This window comes from Geotrypetes seraphini, chromosome 8, assembly GCF_902459505.1.
Source record: "Geotrypetes seraphini chromosome 8, aGeoSer1.1, whole genome shotgun sequence".
Lineage (NCBI taxonomy): Eukaryota > Metazoa > Chordata > Amphibia > Gymnophiona > Dermophiidae > Geotrypetes > Geotrypetes seraphini.
The window spans coordinates 91423156-91447625 of record NC_047091.1 but is presented as its reverse complement, the minus strand read 5'-3'; the positions used below and the strand labels follow the sequence as shown (position 1 = coordinate 91447625).

Genomic DNA, 24470 nt, shown 5'->3' with positions numbered 1-24470 from the left:
CAACAGAGTACCAAATTGCAATTTCTATATCTCCTGCTATGTGGAGCATTTTGTTCAAAAATTGTCTTCTTTTGATGGATACCTTCCTTCTCAACATCTACAAGAATTTCATCATATCTTTCAATCCTTTGCCCTACCTAGAATGTTTCAGGCTGAATCGGTTTATCCATACTATATGGGGAAATCTAACATGGGTGTAGAGTCTGTAAAGTCAGAGTGCTCCACATGGTTTTCAGCAAGCACTGGCATGCATTAATCGAGCTGAGACTGCTTCAGGATTCCACTATGGGGTATAGAGCCTGTAAGGTGGCTCTTTTCCTGTTGCTTTGATACAATTATAAAAAGAGATGGTGGGATCTAACAGAGGTGTAGAAGCCTATAAGTTAGATTCCCGCCATCTTAGAACCAGGATCAACCAGGTTTTTTTCTTTTTATAATGTCTTCCACTGTTCCATCAATGTTTATATAGTATCTTCCAGAAAACATCCCTTTACTTCACATTTTTTCCCTTTACCTGTTCCTTAATGATCATTCACCGCAATACTTTTTACTCCATTTCCTTTTTGATTCTAAAAGGCCCGGAGTTTGGGAGTGGCTGTGGGGGAAGAGGATTTGAGAAGAATACTCTTTACTTCATCACTATTCCTCTAGATCAGGGGTGTCAAACTCTATCACATAAGGGGCTGAAATCTAAAACAGGCTGTCATGGGCCAATTTTTTTTATTAAGATACTTACCCCCTCTTTTAAGAAGCTGTGATAGCAGTTTCTAGCGCAGGGAGCTGCGCTGAATGGCCTGTGCTGCTCCCGATGCTCATAGGAACTCAATGAGTATCGGGAGCAGCACAGGCCTTTCAGCAAGGCTCCCCGCGCTAGAAACTGCTATTGCAGTTTCGTAAAAGGAGGCCTTAGTCTTAGTAGAAGTATAGATCCTTTCTCACCATGAGACACTATATTGCACACCTTCCTTGTCTCAGCAGGGAAGGGATGTGCATATACGGTTTAGGTAAGGTTTGCCTTTTTGCAGATGATACCAAGATTTGTAACAGAGTAGACACCGTGGAGGGAGTGGAAAATATGAAAAAGGATCTGCAAAAGTTAGAGGAATGGTCTAATATCTGGCAACTAAAATTCAATGCAAAGAAATGCAGAATAATACATTTGGGAATTAATAATCAGAAGGAACTGTATATGCTGGGAGGTGAGAGGCTGATATGCACGGAGGGGGAGAGGGACCTTGGGGTGATAGTATCCAAAGATCTAAAAGCGAAAAAACAGTGCGACAAAGCGGTGGCTGTGCCAGAAGGATGCTGGGCTTTATAAAGAAAGGTGTGAACAGTAGAAAAAAAGAAGGTGTTGATGCCTCTGTACAGGTCGTTGGTGAGGCCCCACTTGGAACATTGTGTTCAGTTTTGGAGACCGTATCAGGCGAAGGACATAAGACTTGAAGCAGTCCAGAAGAAGGTGATGAAAATGGTAGGAAGTTTGCGCCAAAAGATGTATGAGAAGAGACTGGAAGCCTTGAATATGTATACCCTAGAAGAAAGAAGGGACAGGGGAGATATGATTCAGATGTTTAAGTACTTGAAAGGTATTAATGTAGAACAAAATCTTTTCCAAGAGAAAGGAAAGTGGTAAAACCAGAGAGCATAATTTGAGGCTGAGGGGTGGGAGATTCAAGAGCAATGTAAGGAAATTCTTCTTTACGGAGAGGGTGGTGTATGCCTGGAATGCGCTCCTAAGAGAGGTGGTGGAGAGGAAAACGGTGACGGAGTTCAAAAAAGCATTGGATGAACACAGAGGATCTAGAATCGGAAAATAATAGTAAATATTGAAACACTAAGGCCAGAACCGGGCAGACTTGTATATGGCCATTTGGTTGAGGATGGGCTGGGGAGGGCTTCATTGGCTGGGAGGGTATAGATGGACTGGAGTGAGCTTTGACGGAGACTTCAGTAGTTGGAACCTAAGCACAGTACCAGACAGAGCTTTGGATTCTTGCCCAGAAATAGCTAAGAAGAAGAAAAAAAAAAAAATTAAAATAAGAACATAAGAACATAAGCAGTGCCTCTGCCGGGTCAGACCACAGGTCCATCCTGCCCAGCAGTCCGCTCCCGCGGTGGCCCAAAAACAGGTCAAGACTTGTCTGAATCATCAGAAGGGGCTCCCTTGCCACCTTGGTTTCTCATTTAAGTCCTGCCTTCCTATCGAAGTCCTAGCCCTCCGGTCTTGCACATGCACGGCCAGGTTGGTTTATACTCATTACCTGGTTAACTTCCTATACTTGTGTTACATCCCAGCTCCTCCCTCAGTATCCCACGATCCCTTTATCCCTCAGGAATCCATCCAATCCTTGTTTGAATCCTTGGACCGTACTCTGCCTGATCACTTCCTCCGGTAGCGCATTCCAAGTGTCCACGACCCTTTGGGTGAAAAAAAACTTCCTTGCATTTGTTTTGAACCTGTCTCCCTTCAGTTTCTCAGAATGCCCCCTCGTATTTGCTGTCCCCTTCAGTCTGAAGAATCTGTCCCTATCCACCCTCTCTATGCCCCTCATGATCTTGAAGGTCTCTATCATATCTCCCCTGAGCTTCCTTTTCTCCAGAGAGAAGAGCCCCAGCCTATCCAGCCTCTCGGTGTATGAGCAGTGTTCCAGCCCTCTTACCATTTTCGTTGCTCTCCTTTGGACTCTCTCAAGTACCGCCATGTCCTTCTTGAGGTGCGGCGACCAATACTGAACGCAGTATTCCAGATGTGGACGCACCATCGCTCGATACAATGGCATGATGACTTCCCGTGTTCTGGTTGCTATGCCCTTCTTTATGATGCCCAGCATCCTGTTGGCTTTTTTCGAGGCTGCTGCGCACTGTGCAGATGGCTTCAGTGATGCATCCACCAGCACACCCAAGTCTCTCTCGAGTCTGCTGTCTCCCAACAATACCCCCCCTAATTTGTAGCTGAACAACGGGTTCTTTTTCCCTATATGCATGACCTTGCATTTGTCCACGTTGAAGCGCATTTGCCATTTGTTTGCCCAGTCTTCCAGCTTGTCCAGGTCCCTTTGTAGGTCCTCACACTCCTCCATGGTCCTAACTCTGCCGCACAGTTTGGTATCGTCTGCGAATTTTATAACCTCACACTTTGCCTCCTTTTCCAGGTCATTGATGAATATGTTAAAGAGTAAAGGCCCCAGCACCGATCCCTGTGGCACACCGCTCGTGACTCCCCGCCAGTCAGAATATTGACCCTTTACTCCAACCCTCTGCAGTCTACCCGACAGCCAGTGCTTGATCCATCTGTGCACATCCCCTCCCACCCCGTGGTTCCACAGCTTCTTAAGTAGCCTTTCATGTGGCACCTTGTCGAAAGCCTTTTGAAAGTCGAGGTAAATGATGTCTATGGGCTCCCCATTGTCCACCCGACTGCTTATTCCCTCAAAGAAGTACAGAAGGTTCGTTAGGCACGACCTTCCCTTACAGAATCCGTGCTGGCTTGTTCTCAGTAGGCCATTCCTCTCGATGTGCTCGCAAATGCCATCCTTGATCATAGCTTCCACCATCTTCCCTATAATTGAAGTCAGGCTCACCGGCCTGTAGTTCCCGGGGTCACCCCTCGATCCCTTCTTGAAGATGGGTATGACATTTTCCAATTTCCAGTCCTCTGGCACCTCACCAGTTTTCAAGGATAGGTTGCAAACATGTTGGATTGTGCCCGCTATTTCCTGTCTTAGTTCCTTCAGAACCCTTGGGTGGATCCCGTCCGGGCCCGGTGATTTGTCGCATTTTAACCTGTCTATCTGTTTGAGGACATCCTCCCTACTTACCTCTATGTGCTCTAATTTTTCAGCCTGTTCCCCACTCATGAGCTTGAATCAGGTTGGGTAGACTTGATGGACCATTCGGGTCTTAGCTGCCGTCATCTACTATATTACTATATTTTTCTTCAAGATCAAGCCATTCTCATTTGTATAGACAATAAAGTAGCAATGTACTACGTGAACAAGCAGGGAGGAACAGGGTTTCCTGTCCTTTGCCAGGAAGCTCAAAAAATTTGGGATTGAGCAATTCTTCACAACATTTTTCCTGAAAGTTGTTTACATTCAAGGAGAGAAAAATTCACTGGTGGTCAAGCTAAGCCGCATCCTGCAACCTCATGAATGGACGCTGAACTCAGCAGCTCTCTGTAAAATTTTGTTTCAATAGGGAACCCCTCAGGTACACCTTTTTGCATCTTCCCAAGACAACAAACTGTTCCAGACTATACTCTCCTCATCGCTTGGAGACAGAAGTTTTTCTCCTGCACAGGATAAACATGTTGCTCTATGCGTTCCCTCCATTTCCACTCTTATTCTCAGGACGCTTGTCAAACTCAAAAAGGAATCTGCCACCATGATTCTGATAGTTCCTTTGTGGCCCAGACAACCATGGTTCTCACTTCTACTTCAGCTCAGCATCAGGGAGCCACTTCTGCCAATTTTTCCTTCTTATACATAGTCAAGGTTGTTTTCTTCATCCCAACCTCCAGTCTTTACACGTTACAGCTTGGTATCTCTCGGGGTGACTTCACCTGACCTTCAGTTTTCTCAACCTGTCAGGAACATCTTGAATGCTTCTAGAAAACCAACCATAAGACAGTGGACTTGGTTTTCTGCTTGGTGCAGTCTTCATCATCAGGAGCCACAATCCACCTTCTTGTCTTCGATTCTGGATTACCTTCTCCATTTATCTCAGTCTGACCTCAAATCCACCTCTATTAGAGTCCATTTCAGTGCTATTACTGCTTTTCATCAACCATTGGATGGATAAGCTCTCTCTGCTCAACCTGTGGTTTCCAGATTTATGAAAGGACTCTTTAATGCCAAATCACCTCCAGTGGTTTGGGATCTTAATGTTGTACTTGCTAAACTGATGAAGCCCCCATTTGAACCAATGTCTATGGCTCATCTTAAATACCTCACTTTGAAAGTAGTTTTCCTCATTTCTCTAAAGTCTACTCGCAGTCAGTGAACTTCAAGCCTTGGTAGCGGATCCACCATTTACAATATTCCATCATGATAAAGTGGTACTCCGCACCCATTCAAAGTTCTTACTGAGTTTCATCTCAATCAATGCATTGTTCTTCCAGTATTTTTTTCCCAAGCCTCATTCTCATCCTGGAGAAACAACTCTTCATACTCTGGACTGCAAACGGCCTACTATTTGCAAAGGACTAAATCACATAGATCGTTTCCACACCATTTTATCTCCTTTGACCCCAACAAGTTGGGACATCCTGTTTCCAAGAGGACAATTTCCAACTGGTTGGCTGCTTGCATCTCGCTTTGTTATGCTCAAGCTGGGCTGGAACTGGAGGATCGTGTCATAGCCCACAAAGTTCAATCCATAGCAGCTTCAATAACTTTCCTACGTTCTACTCCTATAGATGAAATATGCAAAGCTGCTACTTGGTCCTTGGTTCAAACTTACACTTTTACTTCTCATTACTGTCTGGATTCCTATACCAGACAGGATGGCCACTTGCGAACCAGTATTACAAAATTTATTTTCTTAATGGCCAACTCTCCCACCATCCCATTTTTGGTTAGCTTGGAGGTCACCCATATGTGAGAATATGTTGTCTGCTTGTCCTGGGATAAAGCACAGTTACTTACCGTAACAGGTGTTATCCAGGGACAGCAGGCAGATATTCTCACAACCCACCCACCTCCCTTGGTGGGCTTCTTAGCTGGCTATCTGAACTGAGCAGCTGTACGCCTACATCAGGTGGGAAGGCACTCACGCATGTGCGGTGCACTGCGGTCATTCGCGAACTTTTTAAAGTTATTAAAGTGCAAGAGCACTTTAGCAGCTGTCCGTACCGGGGTTACCTGGATGACGTCACCCATATGTGAGACTATCTGCCTGCTGTCCCTGGATAACACCTGTTATGGTAAATAACTGTGCTTTCTCTGCCTTCAAGGAATGAGGAATGGGTACGCAGCCCAGAAAGTTTCATAAACCGGATGTGGGGAGAGCATTGCTCCACAACTTGTAGACAATTTAATTTTTTTTATTTATTGAGATTTGTTAACTTCCTTTATGAAGAAATTCACCCAAAACGGTATACAGCAGATATAATTCAACATAAAACTTACAATTTTGTTAATAGCATAACAGTAGTAAAAAGACCAAATATAAACATAAATACAATGAATGTGGTAAAGTTAAAATCAGTTAATTGAAACTTATTAATAGGACTACCATGAAGCAGTTCAAAAATATACTTAACAGCACTGAAATTCATTCTAAAAGGGAGACATAATACTTATGAAGCATCTAATAAGCAAAAATCAGAACATTCAAATAACATAGATATGATGCTAATTTTAGACCAGGTAATACCTAGGCTAATATACTGGCGCCTACTTCTAGGATTCCTAGTGACACCTATGTCTGCTCAGGCACCACTAGGTGTAATTCTATAACAGTGCTGTGCAGTTGATTGACAACCACATGGAGTGGTGCCTGCAAATAAGACAAATATGCAGTTACTCTGTTTTTCAGATTTCTTTGAAAAAAGTATGATCAGTATAGTTTGTACATGATAACTACATTTCTGTTTTCTTTTCACAGACGAGCAGCCTACTCTTATAACACAGAAGCTCAAATATATGCCCCAAGCAGTGGGGCCTCCTATTTTGATTCCCAAAGCAGTGGGCCTCAAGTGACCACCGTTGTATCGACTCCTGCAGCCATTCCTTCTCATGGTATGGTAGGCATTGCTGTGGATGTTGGAAGCAGTCAGATAATTTCTAGCTCTGGAGCATATCTTATCCATAGAGGAATGGATAACTCTTCCCGGCTTACGCTCTCACATACATCTGGTTCATCTCCAGCAACAGTAGGTAGTTCTTAAGTCATTTAACATTTTGACTCAAATGTTTGAAAAATTAGTAATATCAAATGAGTACTAAAAGTACAATAGTCAAAAAATAAATAAGGAACTTTAAGGATGAAAATGGAAAATAAATTCTGTCTGATATGACATGGGAGTTGATAGCACAATAGTGAGTTGAGAAGAGGAAAAGGGAATGGGTGGATAGAGTTGCAAAGGGACCAATTTGAGAAAGACTTAATAGAGTACAGTAGATGCAGTAAAGGAAGATAGGGGTGGGAGGTAAGATGAGGACTAGTTATTGGATATAATGTCTGTCAGGGTTAATTTTTATAATAGGTTGTGATAGTATGCTTGGAACAAACTGCCTGAATCCCTGCGGCAGACTCCGTCTCTGGCAGTGTTCAAGGCCCAGTTAAAAGCCCACCTCTTGGAGACTGTTTTCAACCCCTTACTCCTCTTGCCTTGGGTTCTGCATCCTTAATCCTATATGTCATGTCTGTCTGTCCAAGGTAGATAATAAACTCTTCTGAGTAGGGACTGTCTATTAAATATCAAATGTACAGCGCTGCGTATGCCTTTCAGCACTATATAAGTGATAAATAGTAGTAGTAGTAGTGCTTAGGAATTCGAGGGAAGTGGTGGCCTTGCAGTGGACAGGTACTGGGTTATTATCCCAGGACAAGCAGGCAGCATATTCTCACATATGGGTGATGTCATCCACAGAGCCCCGATGCAGACAACTGCAAAAGCGCTGTTGCACTTTAAGAACTTAAGAAAGTTTGCGACTGACCGCACCATGCAAGCGCGAATGCCTTCCCGCCCGACATAGGCATGCGTCTCCTCAGTTCTCAGTTTTCCGCGGAGCTATGAAGTCATGTGTGAAATTTTCTGCATTTTATTTTTGCCTTCCCGCTCGCAAAATTACTTTTAAATTGTTTCTTTTCTTCTTACTAATTGTAAAATAACAACAAAAAATAACTTTACTTTTATTTTTACATTTTGCTGTTTTTGACAGCAGGGCCTTTGCCTCTGCCTCAGCCTCAGCCCTTGGGTTTCGATTTGGTTGAGGTGGTTTCCCTCCCATGTCCTGCCCATTAATCGGCTTTAAGAAGTGTGGCAGGTGCCAGTGCACTATTTCCTTAACTGATCTCCACAAGTGGTGCATCCAGTGCCTGGACCCAGACCACTTCGTAGAGTCTTGTTCACACTGCTCGATGCTTCAGAAGAATTCCATAAAAAGTTGCCTTCTCCAACAAAAACTACTTTTCGGTACCATGGATGCATCACAGGTAGCTTCGACACCTTCCAAGCCCTCGACATCAAAGGCATCACCATCGTCTGAGGTACCTGCTTCAATGTCTGTGTCACAGACTATAGCTTTGATAGTAAGCCAGCTAAGAAGTCACCAGCTTCCCAGACGGTGTCTCAGGCCACTAAGATACAGAGTCTAGTCGTACTGGCCAAACAGAGACCATTGATGTGGCTCACTTCAACTTCGAGGGGTGCATCTTCATCCATGTCATCCTCTCCGGAGCGAGCTGCGGCACCATTGATACTGGCATCCAAGCCACAGGTATTGGTGCAGGCCTTCAAAGAGAAGCTTGATGATCTTTTAATTGGAGTTTGGGGATTTGTTCCAAATGATACAGCCATGTTAGTTCCTCCGGTACCGGCCCAGCCTGAGCATTGCTCCATGCTAGTTGCAGGTACCACCACTGCCTTATCGGTACCGGTTTCTTCATGATTCAAGACACCAGTTTCCTTCCCCAAAGCATCACTCCTCAAGGAACCGATCACCTTCTCTAGAACGTGTGCATAAGAACCATAATTCTTCTGGGCATAGATCCAGTCGTTCTAGACATTTGTTTCTACGTCTATCATCTACTAAATCTGGTAAACATGCTTCTAAGTCTAAGCACATTTCTCCTACACGCTCAGATAAGCGCAAGAAGCCTGTTTCACCTGCTTCTTCAGGTCAGCACCGCCCAAAACATTGGTACCGTTCTCCCTCCATTCTTGTGGAATCAGATCTCCATCTTCAGTCTGCTCATGAGGCATCTCCATTTTCTACAGAAGCTTATGGTTCTCAAGAAGAACATTCTCTGGAGACAGGCAGGGGATATGCAGCCCCACTTGATGGTGAAGTTTCTGACTGAGCCTACTGCGTCGGTTCCCTCCCCTAGCTATACTAAGCTTTCAAGCTTATTGAGCATGTGCAGGATTGCCCTACTCCTCAAGCCCCCTCCCTTACTCTGTCAGTATTTTCTGACTCACTCCTATGCAGTCGCAGCTCTCCCCTATTCTCAGAGAAAAACAATAGAACTAAAAGGAAAAGTATTTCCAGTCAAGAAAGCCATTGCTTTCTAGTCCTCAGGGCAAAAAAAAAAAATCTATCTATATCTATATCTATATCTAGATAGATAGATAGAAAAAAAATATATATATATATATACTAGTCTTATAGCCCGTTACATTGACTGGTGCTAGAATATATGTGTGTGTGTCTGTGTTTATTTCTTTCTATCCTTAGCCGCTTTCTGTATTTGTGTTTTTCTTTCTGTCTTTCTTTTTCCTCAGCTGTCCACCCATTCTCCCTTCCTTTTACCTTCCCTGTGTCCACCAACACCCCTTCACTGCTCCCCTTATCCAGCAGCAGCCCTTCTCCCTTTTTCTTATCTCCCCCCTGTCCAGCAGCACCTCTTTCCTATCCCCCTGTCCAGCAGTAGGCCTCCCTTCCTTTTTCTTCCCCCAATCTCTTCCCCTGTCCATCAGCACCTCTTTCCTGTCCCCCTGTCCAGCACCCCCCCCCCTGAGATACAGTAAGTAATGTAATTCAACCAGCATTTCCCACTGCTATCTCCACTTTTTCCTCTTCAGGTTCTTGGCCTGCAAGGTCCTGGAGCACTACTGCCAGGTTGTGCCTGGCTGTTTCTATGGGAGAAGCCTGGGTTCTAAGTTCTTTCCTCCACCTCCTGCGTTTCTTTTGTCAGCCCCCTACAGAGTCACTTGATGCTAGGCAGTTACTCTTTGACCGTTTCCTCCGCTTACTGCCTGAAACATCTTCCTCTTCCAACTTCTCCCCTAAGTGTGCAGTATTATGAGGAGTGGTGGAAGGTTTATCTTGCAGCTTCCGTGGCCGACAGCCGCAGCGGCCTGCAGCCTCGTGGGAGGAAGGCGGCCGCAGCCTCGCGCCACTGGTCAGGTGGGAGTTTGTTCGGTGTCGAGCGTGGGACTCGGTTTCCCACACAGCGCCGCGCTGTGCTTGGAGCGTCTTTGGCGGAGAGGGGAGAGGCCTGTGCGGGAGGAGAAGCCCCGGAGCCGCCGCCATGCAGCGGCTGTACACCGCGCTCCTCAGCATGAGCGGCAGCAGCCGGCAAAGGATTAGCTCGTTCGCCGACTTGGGCTCGGGGCCTTCCGCTGTTGGAGGAGCGGAATGGACTTCTGTAGACGATCGGGTGGGAGGCTCAATGGGGATTGGGGGGGAGGGGCGAAGACGACGACGACGACGAAGAAAGAACCGTAGGCGCGCGTGCGCACTCCTGCAATGCCACGGACCTATATCTCACAGATCAGGGATTACAGATCACGCAGTCTGAGTGCGCATGCGCGTCTAGCGTTTTATTATATAGAATAAAAAAGAGGTGAAATACCTCAGTCAACAGGGAGACTAAATTCTTCACATACTTCAACTGCAAGTATTTTCTTACAGATTAACATCTTTAAAAAACAACAAAAACAAACCTTCAAATGGAACAAGAGCCGTTCTGATTTTCCTCAGAGACTTGCCTGCCGCTCTTTCTCATACAGCGGCCGTTGGGTCATAATGTCCAACCCTTCAACACCGCTGCACTCCGGCACGGAGAAAAAGTTGGCAACAGCTGATTTCTCTGGCTCCCTCCCCTCAGGGCCCTGCTTAAGTTCTGGTGGGGGAGGGTAGTGTAAAACCACCAACGCTGACAAATAAAAAAAATTCAGCACTGGCGGCACCGCAGAAAAAGGAAAAGAAGAAGAAACTCCCGATGGTGCAGAGGCTGAATATTCCCTCTCCACTGACGACAGCTTCAGTGGCATATCCCTCTAAAAATACCTCAGGGACCAGCCCTTTACCAGCGACTTCTTCAAAGAGAGTTTCTGCGGACCGTGTTGCAACCTCGCTATCTTCGCCCCTGTTAGCTCTCACAGATTTGCCTTCAGCATCTAAGCAGGTAAAACTCAGTTCCAAAAACAAAAGGGTTGCTTCTCCTCTGGACACTCCACAGGCCCCTCCTAAATGATTAGCCCTTTCTCCTTCAGTCCCAGGCTCTCCTTCTCCTGTTTCTCAGTCTCTTCAATCCAATGTCCAGCTTTTTCACCCTTTTTCAACAATTTATGCAGGATAGTGCAGGGCTTTTTCAACATCCAGACCCTGCGCCTCCTATTCCTGTTCTGGAGCCTTAACAATGTCCTGGCTGTGTGGAACTTCTACCACCTGAGGTTGACATAGTTCCACATATGGATTGGGGTCCTGGGACTCCTATTTGTTCTTCTCCAACCCAGGGTCCTTCATCTCCCAGGGAATGGCCACTCCAATAGGAACCCTTGCCTATGGACTCAGAACAACCTGAACTGTCTCTTCCTCAGCCATCTGTCACAGAAGAGCACTCCTACCCAAAGTTTTTGCAAAAAGTATCTTCTCTTCTAAGTCTCAGTCAAGATACAACTCCCTCAGGTAGTAAGGATTTTCAAACTATCCTTTAATCCTGTAAGTCTCCAGTAAGAGAAGCTTTGACCTGGGGGCCGCCGCGTGAATGGACTGCTGGGCACAATGAACCACTGGTCTGACCCAGCAGCGGCAATTCTTATGTTCTTATTACCTTACCAGTGCATCAGATCCTCCAAGATCTATAACTTAATAATTGGCAAAAACCATGGTCAGTATCCACAGCTAGAGTAGGAGTGTCAAATGTCGGTCCTCGAGGGCCGCAATTCGGACGGGTTTTCATGATTTCCCTAATGAATATGCATGAGATCTATTAGCATACAATGAAAGCAGTGCATGCAAATAGATCTCATGCATATTCATTGGGGAAAACCTGACTGGATTGCGGCCCTTGAGGACTGACATTTGATACCTCTGGCCTAGAGAACAAATACAAGTTGCAAAAGGCATCTGGATATGATTCCCTTCAGCTTCCTCACCATTCTATGGTTTCAGAGTCGGCCATTAAAAAATGTAAGGCTTCAAAAACAACTAATGCTCCTCCTGGAAAAGACTCCACAGGACGTAGTCTACCATGGTGCTATGCTCTCGCCGAGAATTATGGCTCATCAGTTTCAGATTTTACATTTTCAGCATTCATAAGAACATAAGCAATGCCTCCGCTGGGTCAGACCTGAGGTCCATCGTGCCCAGCAGTCCGCTCATGCGGCGGCCCAACAGGTCCAGGACCTGTGCAGTAATCCTCTATCTATACCCCTCTATCCCTTTTTCCAGCAGGAAATTGTCCAATCTTTTCTTAAACCCCAGTACCGTTCTCTGCCCTATTACGTCCTCTGGAAGCACATTCCAGGTGTCCACCACACGTTGGGTAAAGAAGAAATTCCTGGCATTTGTTTTGAATCTGTCCCCTTTCAACTTTTCTGAATGCCCTCTTGTTCTTTTATTTTTTTAAAGTTTGAAGAATCTGTCCCTCTCTACTCTCTCTATGCCCTTCATTATCTTGAATGTCTCTATCATATCCCCTCTAAGTCTCTTTTCCAGGGAAAAGAGACACAGTTTCTCCAATCTCTCAGCGTATGAAAGGTTTTCCATCCCTTTTATCAGATGTCGCTCTCCTCTGAACCCTCTCGAGTAATGCCATATCCCTCTTAAGGTACGGCGACCAATATCGGATGCAGTACTCCAGATGCGGACGCACCATCACCCGATAAAACAGCAGGATAACTTCTTTTGTTCTGGTTGTAATACCCTTCTTGATTATACCTAGCATTCTATTTGCTCTCTTAGCGGCCGCTGCGCACTGTGCCATCGGCTTCATTGTCATGTCCACCATTACCCCCAAGTCCCTTTCTTGAGTACTCTCATTCAATAACATTCCTCCCATCGTATAGTTGTAACTTAGGTTTCTGCTTCCCAGATGTAATACTTTACATTTCTCAATGTTGAACTTCATCTGCCACCTCGTCGCCCATTCTCCTAGTTTGTTCAAGTCCCTTTGCAATTATTCGCAGTCCTCTTTAGTCCGAGCTCCACTGAATAGTTTGGTGTCGTCTGCAAATTTTATTATCTCACACTTCGTCCCTGTTTCTAGATCATTTATGAATATATTAAATAGCAGCGGCCCGAGCACCGAGCCCTGTGGAACACCACTCGTGACTCTCCTCCAGTCCGAGTAGTGGCCCTTCACCCCTACCCTCTGTTTCCTACCCGCCAACCAGTTTCTGATCCATCTATTTACGTCTCCTTCCACCCCATGGTTCTTCAGTTTCCGGAGTAGACGTTCATGAGGCACCTTGTCAAAGATTTTTTGGAAATCTAGGTATATGATGTATATGGGGTCTCCTCTGTCCATCCGTTTGTTAATTCCTTCCAAAAAGTGCAATAAGTTAGTTAGGCATGATCTTCCCTTGCAGAAACCATGTTGGCTGGTTATCAGAAGTTTGTTTCTTTCAAAAAGTTCATTGATGCTTTCTTTTATCAGTGCTTCCACCATTTTCCCCGGAACCAAGGTCAGACTCACCGGTCTGTAGTTTCCGGGTCACCTCTTGATCCCTTTTTAAAAATGGGCATAACATTGGCTATCTTCCAATCCTCCAGGATCACGCCTTGCAGCAGTTAGAATCGGCTTCCCCTGAGTCCATCCCCAATTTACATGTGACTCTTCAAGAATCCACTTACCACTTAAGACAAATTATGATGCCTATGATATAACTAGGACTGCGGCGGTGGCCATAGCTGCCAGACGCACCGCATAGCTGAAAGCATCAGATCTTAGAGAGGATCTTCATGACAGGCTAGCGGATGCTCCCTGTTTAGGAGACAGTCTCTTTGGTGTAAAGGTAAAGGATACTGTTTCACAACTGAAGGAAGATTCCTCAGTCAGCTAGGAACTTTCAGCACATTCTTTGGATCAGTCTAACCAATTTCGTCATCCTACTTTTCTCTTCCGTAGAACATATCAACAACAGTTCTTCCAGCAATACTATCTAAAGAGACGATTTACACCTTATGCTAGAACTCCTTTGCAGCGTTCTCAACCTTCTCAGTATATGCCTAGACAACGTCCTACAGACCGTAAACTACCAGCCGTCTCTCAACTCCCAGCACTCAAGCCTGCACCTAGTTTTTGACAATCTTCCAGTGGGGTGAGGTGGGGTGGGGGGGCTAACTCATTTCTACTCAGTTTGGCAACAGATCACAACAGATCAATGGATCCTCAGCATTTTGTTTCAGGAGTATTGACTAAATTTCCTCTCCCATACCCTGCCTTCCAAAGCTCTACAACAATCCACAGTTCCTCCTCAAAGTGTCTCAACTTGTAGCAGAAATCTCACTTCTTCTCCTGAACAATGCTATAGAAAAAGTACCACCTATCCAGAGCAATCTGGGATTTTATTCAAAGATATTTCTCATCCCCAAGAAGACACAAGGCCTCCATCCAATTCTCGATCTCATACCTCTCAATGGTTGCCTGACAATAGAAAGTTCAGAATGCTCTCCCTTCCTGTGATTCTGCCTCTCCTTAAACAGCATGATTGGTTAGCCGCTCTAGATCTCAAGGATGCCTACACTTATGTTCCCATTCATCTTTTCCACTGAACATAAGAACATAAGAATTGCCGCTGCTGGGTCAGACCAGTGGTCCATCATGCCCAGAGTCCACTCACGCGGCGGCCCTCTGGTCAAAGACCAGCACCCTAACCGAGACTAGCCCTACCAGCGCCCGTTCTTGTTCAGCAGGAACTTGTCTAACTTTGTCTTGAATCCCTGGAGGGTGTTTTCCCCTATAACAGCCTCCGGAAGAGCGTTCCAGCTTTCTACCACTCTCTGGATGAAGAAGAACTTCCTTATGTTTGTATGGAATCTATCCCCTTTCAACTTTAGAGAGTGCTCTCTTGTTCTAACCTACCTTGGAGAGGGTGAACAACCTGACCTTATCTACTAAGTCTATCCCCTTCAGTACCTTGAATGTTTCGATCATGTCCCCTCTCAATCTCCTCTGTTCGAGGGAGAAGAGGCCCAGTTTCTCTAATCTTTCGCTGCACGGCAGCTCCTCCAACCCCTTAACCATCTTAGTCGCTCTTCTCTGGACCCTTTCAAGTAGTACCGTGTCCTTCTTCATGTATTGCAACCAGTGCTGGACGCAGTACTCCAGGTGAGGGCACACCATGGCCTGGTACAGCGGCATGATAACCTTCTCTGATCTGTTTGTGATCCCCTTCTTTATCATTCTTACGATTCAAATTTCTCAATCGCCATTTCCAATACAAGATCTTGCCATTTGGTCTGTTGTCGGCTCTGCGAGTATTCACGAAATGCCTGGCTATAGTGGCAGCACATTTAAGAACACAGCATCATATAGTGTTTCTGTACCCGGACAATTGGCTATTACTGACTCATTCCAAGGACCGTCTTCTTCTCATCATTCACACCACGGTGAATACCTTGCAAGGTCTGAGCTTCATCAATTTTGAAAAGTCCAAGCTCACTCCAGTACGTACCTTAACTTTCATCAGAGCACTCTTAGACACTAACTCTACAAGGGCCTATCTGCCTCAGAAAAGACATCGAGCAATCATACAATTGGCAAACCAAGCAAGACAATCAACTCTTTTGTGGGCTCGAGAGATATTAAGACTGCTAGGCTACATGGCAGTCTCGCTTTCATTATTGCCACATGCCCGGCTCCACATGCGTCTATTGCAGTGGCACCTCAAGTTACATTGGATCCAGCGTCTCCATCCGCTGTCGAAGCTGATTCCCCTGCCATCCAACATCATGGATTCCCTTCTGTGGTGGATTCATTCCACCTCCCTTCAGGCAGGATGTCCGTTCCAGCTCCCACCACCTTCTCTAACCATTACCACTGATGCTTCCACTCATGGCTGGGGGGTGCACCTCAACAATCTTTGTACTCAGGGTCAGTGGACACCATCTGAAAAGTCCCTTCACATCAATCATTTGGAACTCAGAGCAGTGTTTTATGCGCTTCAAGCTTTTCGTCACTGGATAAGTCACAAAAACATTTTTATTCAGACAAACAATCAAGTGACCATGTTCTATATAAACAAACAGGGCAGTTCAGGATCCCTCAAACTCTGCAGAGAAGCATATCGTCTCTGGTCCTACGCCCTAACTCTCTGAATAGATTTTCATGTAGTCTATATTCCAGGAGATCACAATATCCTGGCAAACTCCCTCAGCAGGAAACTCGACCCACATGAATGGGCCCTCAATCCTGCAGTGATAACATCCATTTTCCATCAATGGGGGCTCCTCAAGTGGATCTCTTGACCTCTCCAGTCAATGCACAGTGCATCCTCTTTTGCTCTCTATGTCCAGCTCCATGAGCTCTAGCACAGGATGCTTTTTCCATTCCAGGGAATCACATTTTCCTCTATGTGTTCCCACCATTTCCTCTCATCTTCAGAGTGCTTCAGAAGGTTTTAATAGACAAAGCACACCTCATTCTAATTGCACCAAGATGGCCCAGGCAAATCTGGTTTCCACTGCTTCTGGATCTGCTGGATGCATCTCCAATTCCCTTGGGAGAACATCCCAATCTCTGCAGTCTGAGTCTCGCAGCATGGAAATTGAGAGCTCACTCCTAACCAATCTTCCTACCTCACAATCTGTAAAGGCAGTTCTTCATGCAACAAGGTGACCTGCTACAAGGAAGTCCTATCAAGCAAAATGGAAACGTTTCTTCTTATGGGCTCAGGATCAAGGACTCCATTGCCCACTGGACCATGTCTTCACATATCTCCTGTATTTGTCTGATTCAGGGCTTAAAACGAACTCTGTCAGACTTCATTTATCAGCAATTTCAGCATACCACTCAGTCAAAAATAAACCAATCTCACAACACCCTCTCATAGCACGTTTCCTGAGGGGTCTCAACAATCAGACCTCCATTGAAAACCCCTACTCAATCTTGGGACCTCAATGTAGTTCTTGATCAATTGATGACAGAATCCTTCGAACCACTGGGTTCTGCCTCTCTCACATTCCTTTCCTGGAAAACAGTTTTCCTTGTAGTGCTCACATCAGCTAGAAGAGTAAGTGAGTTTCAAGCCTTAGTCACCTATTATCCGTACTTACAATTTTTTCCAAACAGAGTGCAGCTACGAACTCATCCTAAGTTTTTGACTAAGGTTGTTTCGGATTTCCATCTCATCCAAACCATCACTTTACCTTCCTTTTTTCTACCTCCACATGCCTCTGAGGCTTCATTCCTTAGAATGCAGAAGAGCACTGCTTTTTTACCTCAAAGCAACTTCTCATCTCCGAAAATCTTCTCAATTATTCATTTCCTACAGTCCACCTACCTGTGGTCAACCAGCAACAAAGAGAGCCATTTCAGCTTGGATTTCACGTTGTAACCATTTTTGCTACAAAATAGCTCATAAGCAGCCCCTAGTTCAATTGGGGCCCATAGAGTATGAGCTTCAGCAACATCAATTACAAACTTGAGGTCTATCCCAATCCAGGATATTTGCAAAGCAGTCACCTGGTTGTCTGTACATACTTTTACCAAGCACTACTGCTTAGACCAAAGTTTAGCTCAAGATATTCGCTTTGGACAATCAGTTTTACGTAGTCTCTTTGAAGACCAGTGCTCTTCAATCTTTTTACACCTAAGGACCAGCGGAAATAAACAAATCATTTTGTGGACCGACGGTTGAAGAACACTGGGCTAAGTCGTGGGCCAGACCCCGTCCATCTCTGCTTAATCTCCGCTCCAGACCCTGCCCCATAATAGTACTAATTGTAACACTATTTTTTCCATTCATTTTTCATATTAACAACACATAATGGTTAACCAAAAAATTAAACTACACAAAGCACACTGTATGCTTCTCAACATTCATTCCTACCAGAACACAAATAACACCTATGCAAATACAGGACCAAAAAGTACTAATATATACAACCAAACCTTAAGATGCAAGACTCTGCATGCAGTACAACCCCAGAGAAAAAACAAATGCATTTCTTCCTGAACAGTGCAAAATACAGACAGCTGATATAAATTCTCAAAATTGACACAATTCAATCACTAAATTCAAAAATAAAATCATTCCCCCTACCTTTGTTGTCTCCTTCCCTCCATACTGTGCCTTACCTTCTGGCCTGCTCCTGCCTGGCCGTTTTATGCTGCCCCCAATGTTATCTTCTGGCTGGCTCCCTCTTCCTCACTGATGCAGAGCACAAAGCCATGGGCACCGGCTCCTCGTGCGTCCCGCGCCTCATCTGGAAGCCTTCCCTCCAGTTCAGAACGCGCATAGGAGCCGCTGCCCGTGCACTGCGGCAGTGAGGAAGAGGGAGCCAGTCCAAAGATAACGCCGCATCGATCGCACTGTGGACTGGCAGTTGAAGAACACTATTTCGGGTCCGATGCATGTGCCGGCCCTGTGGACCGGCAGGAAATTTCTGCGAACCGGCGGTTGAAGAACACTGTTATAGACTGTTTTCCTCCTCCCGTATGCTTTTTCAGCTTGGGACTCACCATCAAGTGGGGCTGCATATCCCCTGCCTGTCTCCAGAGAATTTGCTTACCTGTTCTTGGACAATATCCTCTGGAAGTTTCACTATAGGGTTTTGCATCTAGTCCAGCCTTGGCTGCAGAATTTACAAATCCTAGATTACCTCTCAGGACACTCCCCTCACAGCTCAGTTTGTTTCTGCAGCCTTGCTGAGAACTTCTAGTTTCTGCTGCTTGTGATTTTTTTTCCCCCCCTCAATTCTTAGTATTTTATTTGGTTCTGTGCCGCGGGTATTGCCCAAGTGCTGCGGATTCACTCTGGGGGAGTGATCCTTCAGCAAGTGATTGCAGACTTTCCTTAAAGATTGTCTTCTTCTGGGGGTGCCCTGTTAGCAGAACCTGCAGTAAACCCTCCAGACAGCCTGCAGATCAGATTGGGTCTCCAAATCGGGAGCCATCTCACTCCTGGTTCGTCCGCCAAGGGGTAGAGCACAGGCTGCTGTGTTTCTGTGTAGGTACGCCTGGATCAGAGCTAGACCGTGTATCTTCCCAAAATCTCCCAAGGGGTCCTGGTGGTTGTGATCTGAGGTGGCAGGGAAAGTGAGGTGGTCAGAAGACTTGAAAATACAGTTTTATCAGCTCCTGAGGTATTGATTTCTCTTTGCTTGCACTCTGTATGCTGGCTGCTATAGAAATGCATTGCAGCACATATCTCTGAGGACCCTGTGTGTCTCTGAGTTTGGCGATTTTTGGGGGTGCTAAAATCGGGGTTTTGGGTGGTTTCCCTGCATGTCCTAGTACCATTTTTCACGGTTCGTTGCATTTTTCCCAGTTTTAGGGCAAAATTGGCACCCATGGTGGCCATCTTGGATTTTCATTAAAGTTTTAAAAAGTGTATTTTTTTTTTACTTAGAAGCTTCGTTTTTGCTCCACACTTAACAGATGGCCACCTCAGGACAGGATGGCATAGATTCATGCCTCAATTACGGTGGATGGCTGTTGGATTTGCGGCCACATTTCACGTGTGCCATGGCTCGCGCGGGGGGAGGGAGAGCAAGGCGTGAATGGATTCTGCATTTTCCTCCTTCGGAGAGTCCCTCTTTGCCTCCACTTCTATCAGAGATGCTTTTAAGTGTCCAGACTCCCTCAAACAGATGCGAAATGTGCTACATGGAAGCGCAAGCGCAGTTTCGGGGTCAAAAGTCTCCTTCTTTGGCTGAGAGCACTAAAACTTTGGCACGTTGAGCGGCTTTTGCCTTCAGTGCTTATTTTCCGCCTGCAAGCATCGGATATTATGTCAGGTTTTTCTGGTTGTAAAAAGACTGTGCCTGTTTCTTCCAAGTTGTATCCAGTGCTGAAGCATGTCTTTGTTTCTCTTCAGTGACACTAGAGAGCGGACTGGCAGTTTCCGCCATTGCTTCTGCCCTGGTCTCTGTCCATTTGCTGTCACAGTACGGCATCCACCAAGGTGATTTTTCTAGCAGATCTTCGGGATCCCACTGCCAGTGGGTCCCCAGTGCTTGGGGTTGTCCCAGCTATGCACAGACTCTTTTGGTCTGTCCGATGGCCTCCCTCCTTTCTGAGTCTTCAGGTGCTTTACTCTGGTGTCAGATCTCCAGCTGCTGGCAGGCTGTTTCTTCATGAGTGCTCAACATACGCTGCCTGCTTTCTTTCCTGATTTTACGGTTTTGGATAGGAGTGGCTTGGGAGTCCCTGGAGGGTCCCCTTAAATGTGCTAGGGCCATGGTGTGTTTGTCTCCCATGGGCCTGGAGTTCACCAAGCAACTAGTCCCGCCAAAGATGCATTCGGTTGTGAATTAGGGCATAAGCGTACCTCTTTACCCTCGGAGGGAGGGGTTGTCCTGATGAGGTCTGGGACAGGAGAGTGGATTTTGTTCTCTAGCATCTTTTTGATTCCACTGCGGTGAGAGTGCGAGCTCCACCAGGATCTCGAGGAAGTTGTTCTTCGGGATTGTGACTTTCTGTATCTGTCCGGCGAATGCTCTGGTTCGCCAGTGGTCGGGCGATTCCTCATCTCAGGCAACGCTGAGCAGGTTACCTTTTAAAGGTTCGCTCTTGTTTGGCCAGAGTCTGGATGATCTTAGGGCCAGTGATCAGAATCATAAGCCTAAAGTGCTTCCTGGCTCTAAGCCTCACCCAGCTAGGGGCACTTCACAGTTTGTCGGGCCCCTGGCAACAGGATAGCATTACAGAGCTACTTCGAGACCTCGCTTTGGAGGTGTAGCACGCCAACAGTCTTCCAACTCCCGTTCGTCTGCCCCTCCCAAGAGTAAATTATGTCGCCAGGTCTCTGGTGGTTCCTCCCCCCCCCACCCCCCGGATCAGAGGGGAGGCTTTCGGCCTTCCTTCCAGAAGGGTGGAAGATACCTTCGGACCACTGGATCCTCGAGGTATTCAGGGAGGGCCTTCAACTGCAGTTTTTCAGTCTTCTGCCGAACTTCTTCCTGTCTTCGCCGGTGGGATATCCGGACAGGGCCAGCAGGGTGTGAGCCATGGTGTGCAGGTTGCTGGATCTGGCATTCCAAGCGGTGACTTGGGCTCTGGGAGATACTCGACATACTTCATTGTGCCACAGCAGGACTCCGAAGATTTCAGGCCTATTCTGGACCTGAAGGCAGTGAACACCTTCCTGCAGGTTCCACGTTTCCGGATGGAAATGGGGCATTTCGTTGTGGCAGCGGTGACACCAGGGGGGTTTTTGGCTTCCTTGGATCTCATGGAAGCGTGCCTCCACATCCCGATTTTTCCGGACCACAGGAGGTTCCTGAGATTTCAAACTCAGGAGGAGTTCCAATTTGCGGCACTACACTTCAGGCTGGCATCGGCGCCCAGATCCTTCACCAAAGTCATGGTGGTGGTTGCTGCCCATTTGCGCTCCCTAGAGGCGTTAGTTCATCCATATCTAGACGACTGGCTGATCAGAGCTCCCTCGCTAGGGGAATGTTGCAAGGCGGTTCTCCAGGTGGTGCAATTGCTGGAAAGTCTCAGCTAGGTGATCAATCTCAAGAAGAGTCTTCTTGAGCCGACGCAGAACTTGGAATACCTGGGAGTCCGGTTCCATACGGGCAGGAACCGGGTGTTCCTGCTGGAACCCAAGAAGCTCAAGCTTCATAGTGCCATCTGGGACATGTTAGCAGTTTCAGCTCCAATGGCCTAGCAGTCTCTGCAGGTCTTGGGTCTCATGGTGGCGACCATAGCTGTGATTCCGTGGGCACGAGTTCACCTCCGCCTCTCCAATTGTCCCTTCTGACTCTGTTAAATGCTTGGTGGGATGCACTAGGAGTGAAGTTGCCTTGGTTGGTGGTGGCGTGTAGCAGTATGCTGTGGTGGTTGAACCCAGTTCCTCTGGTCAGAACCCTGGTTCCTCCTCTCACGAGCCGCACCAGCGTCGGAGAAGGCTTCAGACGCTGGCGGGGATCGAGAGGAGCCGCGTCGACACCTCAAGGGGCGGCAAGGGAAGCGCAGAAAAAAACTCCAGCTGCTACTTTCTTCGCGGGCCCGACTCCAAACGCCGATTCAAGCAGCGTGTGCAGCACTCTACACACACTGCTTCGGGGCCTTCTACTACCCTGATTTTCTCTGCCGCGTCTCTGATGATGTCATCAGGGACGTGCCAGAGTAAATCAGGGCAGTACAAGGCCCCGAAGCAGCGTGTGGAGAGTGCTGAACACGCGAACTCTCGGCGGGAAGGGAGGAGGGGGAGGGCCATGCTACTTTAAACAACTGGGATCCGCTGAGGAGGTTTCGTGCAAGTCGGAGTCGCTGTTTCCAGAAGGGAGCGCTGAGAACGCAGGAGACGGAAGCAGACGCCCCTCCCCCCCTCAGCGCAACAGCGGCACCGAGGTAAAGGAGGACAGCTTCCCCCGGAGCTTTCAGTATGGCGCGTCTCGGGGTGGGGGGGGGAGTCATTTATATTTATTAAGTAATATAAAACTGTCAGCTTGGGAGAACAAATCTTTTTTTTCTCTATAAATAGTCTATCAACTACCCCACAATTTCCTTTTCTGTTGAACTAAAGAATGGCATTTATTTTAAGCAAGATGAATTCTAATTTGAACAGGATAGAAATTGTTTCTCTTGGTGTCTAAACCCTTCTTTCATGTAGATTTGTTAGAAAATGGGTCACATTTTACATAAGACCTACATATATTTGTGGTTGGGTGTGAAAAGATGTGTGTAGGTGAGTGTGTGGTGGAGGTGTGGTTGGCTGGGTGGGTTTGTGGAAGGGGTATGGGGATTGGTATATATGTGTATGGGGAAGAATAATAATCCTCTATAATAAAACCCTAAGCGCGCATGCGCAGTTAGGGTTTTATGTTTCCTGCCTCCGTGAGGTGTGCTTCCGTGCAAAATTCGATTTTCAAACACAGGGGCAGGGAGAACATGGAGGCAGGGGACACGTTGGCGACTCCCCCTCCCGCCCTCATTCACCAACCGCTGCTGCTCCATCTCTGATCGCCGGCTGTAGCAAACCTGGCAGGCCGCTGTGCACCTCGATAGCACGTTCCTTCTGATGCACAGTATCGTGTCACAGGAAACGTGCTACCGAGGTGCAGAGTGGCCTGCGAGGTTCGTTACAGCCAGTAGGCTGTTTTAAAGAAGAGGAGCCGCATGCTGGACAGGGGGAGCAGGTAAGGAGTGTTTTCAGTACAGGGGGAGCAGGGAAGAGGGTCAGGGGGAGAAAGTAAGGAGTGCTGCTGGACAGGGGGAGCAGGAAAGAGGGACAGGGGGAGCAGGTAAGGAGTGCTGCTGGACAGGGGGAGGTAAAAGGAAGGGAGAAGGCCTACTGCTGGACAGGTGGAACAGGCAAGGGGTGATGGTGGACAGCCGAGGAAAGAGAGAGACAGAAAGCGGCCAAGAAGAGAGAGAAAGAAAGAAAGACACACACATCTATTCTAGCACCCGTTAATGTAACGGGCTTAAAGACTAGTTAAAACAATAAATCATTAGGTGAAGGTGAATCATTAGGTGAACTTCAGGCTGTGTCTCCTTTAGAGAAGCATTATTCAGTTTTGTAGTTTATGCATGTTCAAATTTCTTGTTAAGCTAAATTTGGCCTTTTTGGTTGTTTGTTGATTGTGTGTTTGGTTATCATGAGCAGAAGTAACTTGTAGCAGGGAGTCCCCACACCCCCCCCCTCTCTTTTCTTGTGTTTCCTGTTTCTCCTAGATGTTCCTGGCTATACTACTTACTAAACTGGGAGGGGAGTATCCTGAGAGGTAACCTAGGAGAGGGGGCTGGTTTTATTTGTAAGTTCTGCAGTGAAGTTTGGAATAGGTGCAAGACCCTATGGTGAAGCTTCCAGAGGCTATTTACAGGAAAAAGATTAACAGAGGTGAGTAACCTAATCTTTCTTTCTCCGTAGACAGCACATCCCTCAACCCACCCTGGAGATACTGGATGGGTCCACGAGGATTGCCAAGGCAGTGTCCAGGCTTTATCCCATAGTGCCTGAATTCTAGCAGCTTTTTGATCAGCCAAAAGGTGGACTCGGCGGTGGCCCAGGTCACCAAACACACATTTCTCCTGAGTGAAGGTGGTGTTATGCTGAAAGATGCTGAGGATTGCTAGGTGGACATGATTCTGAAAAGGCAGTTTGAAGCTCTTGCTCTGAGGATTAAGGCTGCCGCTGTGGCCTCTTTTGCTTCCCAGGCCTGCCACACCAGTCTGCAGCGAGAGCCCTCTGTGGAGAAGGAAGCTTGCCCCCCAACTTGTCCTGGAAGAGGTTGATTCCATGACAGACACTCTAAACAACCTTATTAGGGTCATGAGTAAGGTGTCGGCTTATGTGGTCTCGACTTGCAGAATGCTCTGGATCTAGCAGTGGTTGGGCGACTCAGCATCAAAGTCTACCTTGAGCAGGCTGTCCTTTAGGGAACAGATACTCTTTG

General features: G+C 46.7%; 1 protein-coding gene across 1 annotated transcript in view; it reads left to right on the top strand.

Annotated features, from left to right (window-relative positions):
- The window catches only part of RFX2 (regulatory factor X2), a 447486-nt gene that overhangs the window by 65653 nt on the left and 357363 nt on the right, over positions 1-24470 (top strand). The window contains exon 4 of the mRNA XM_033955018.1: positions 6610-6877. Within this exon, the coding sequence (XP_033810909.1) occupies positions 6610-6877 (268 nt within the window). The remainder of the gene's footprint in view (positions 1-6609; positions 6878-24470) is intronic.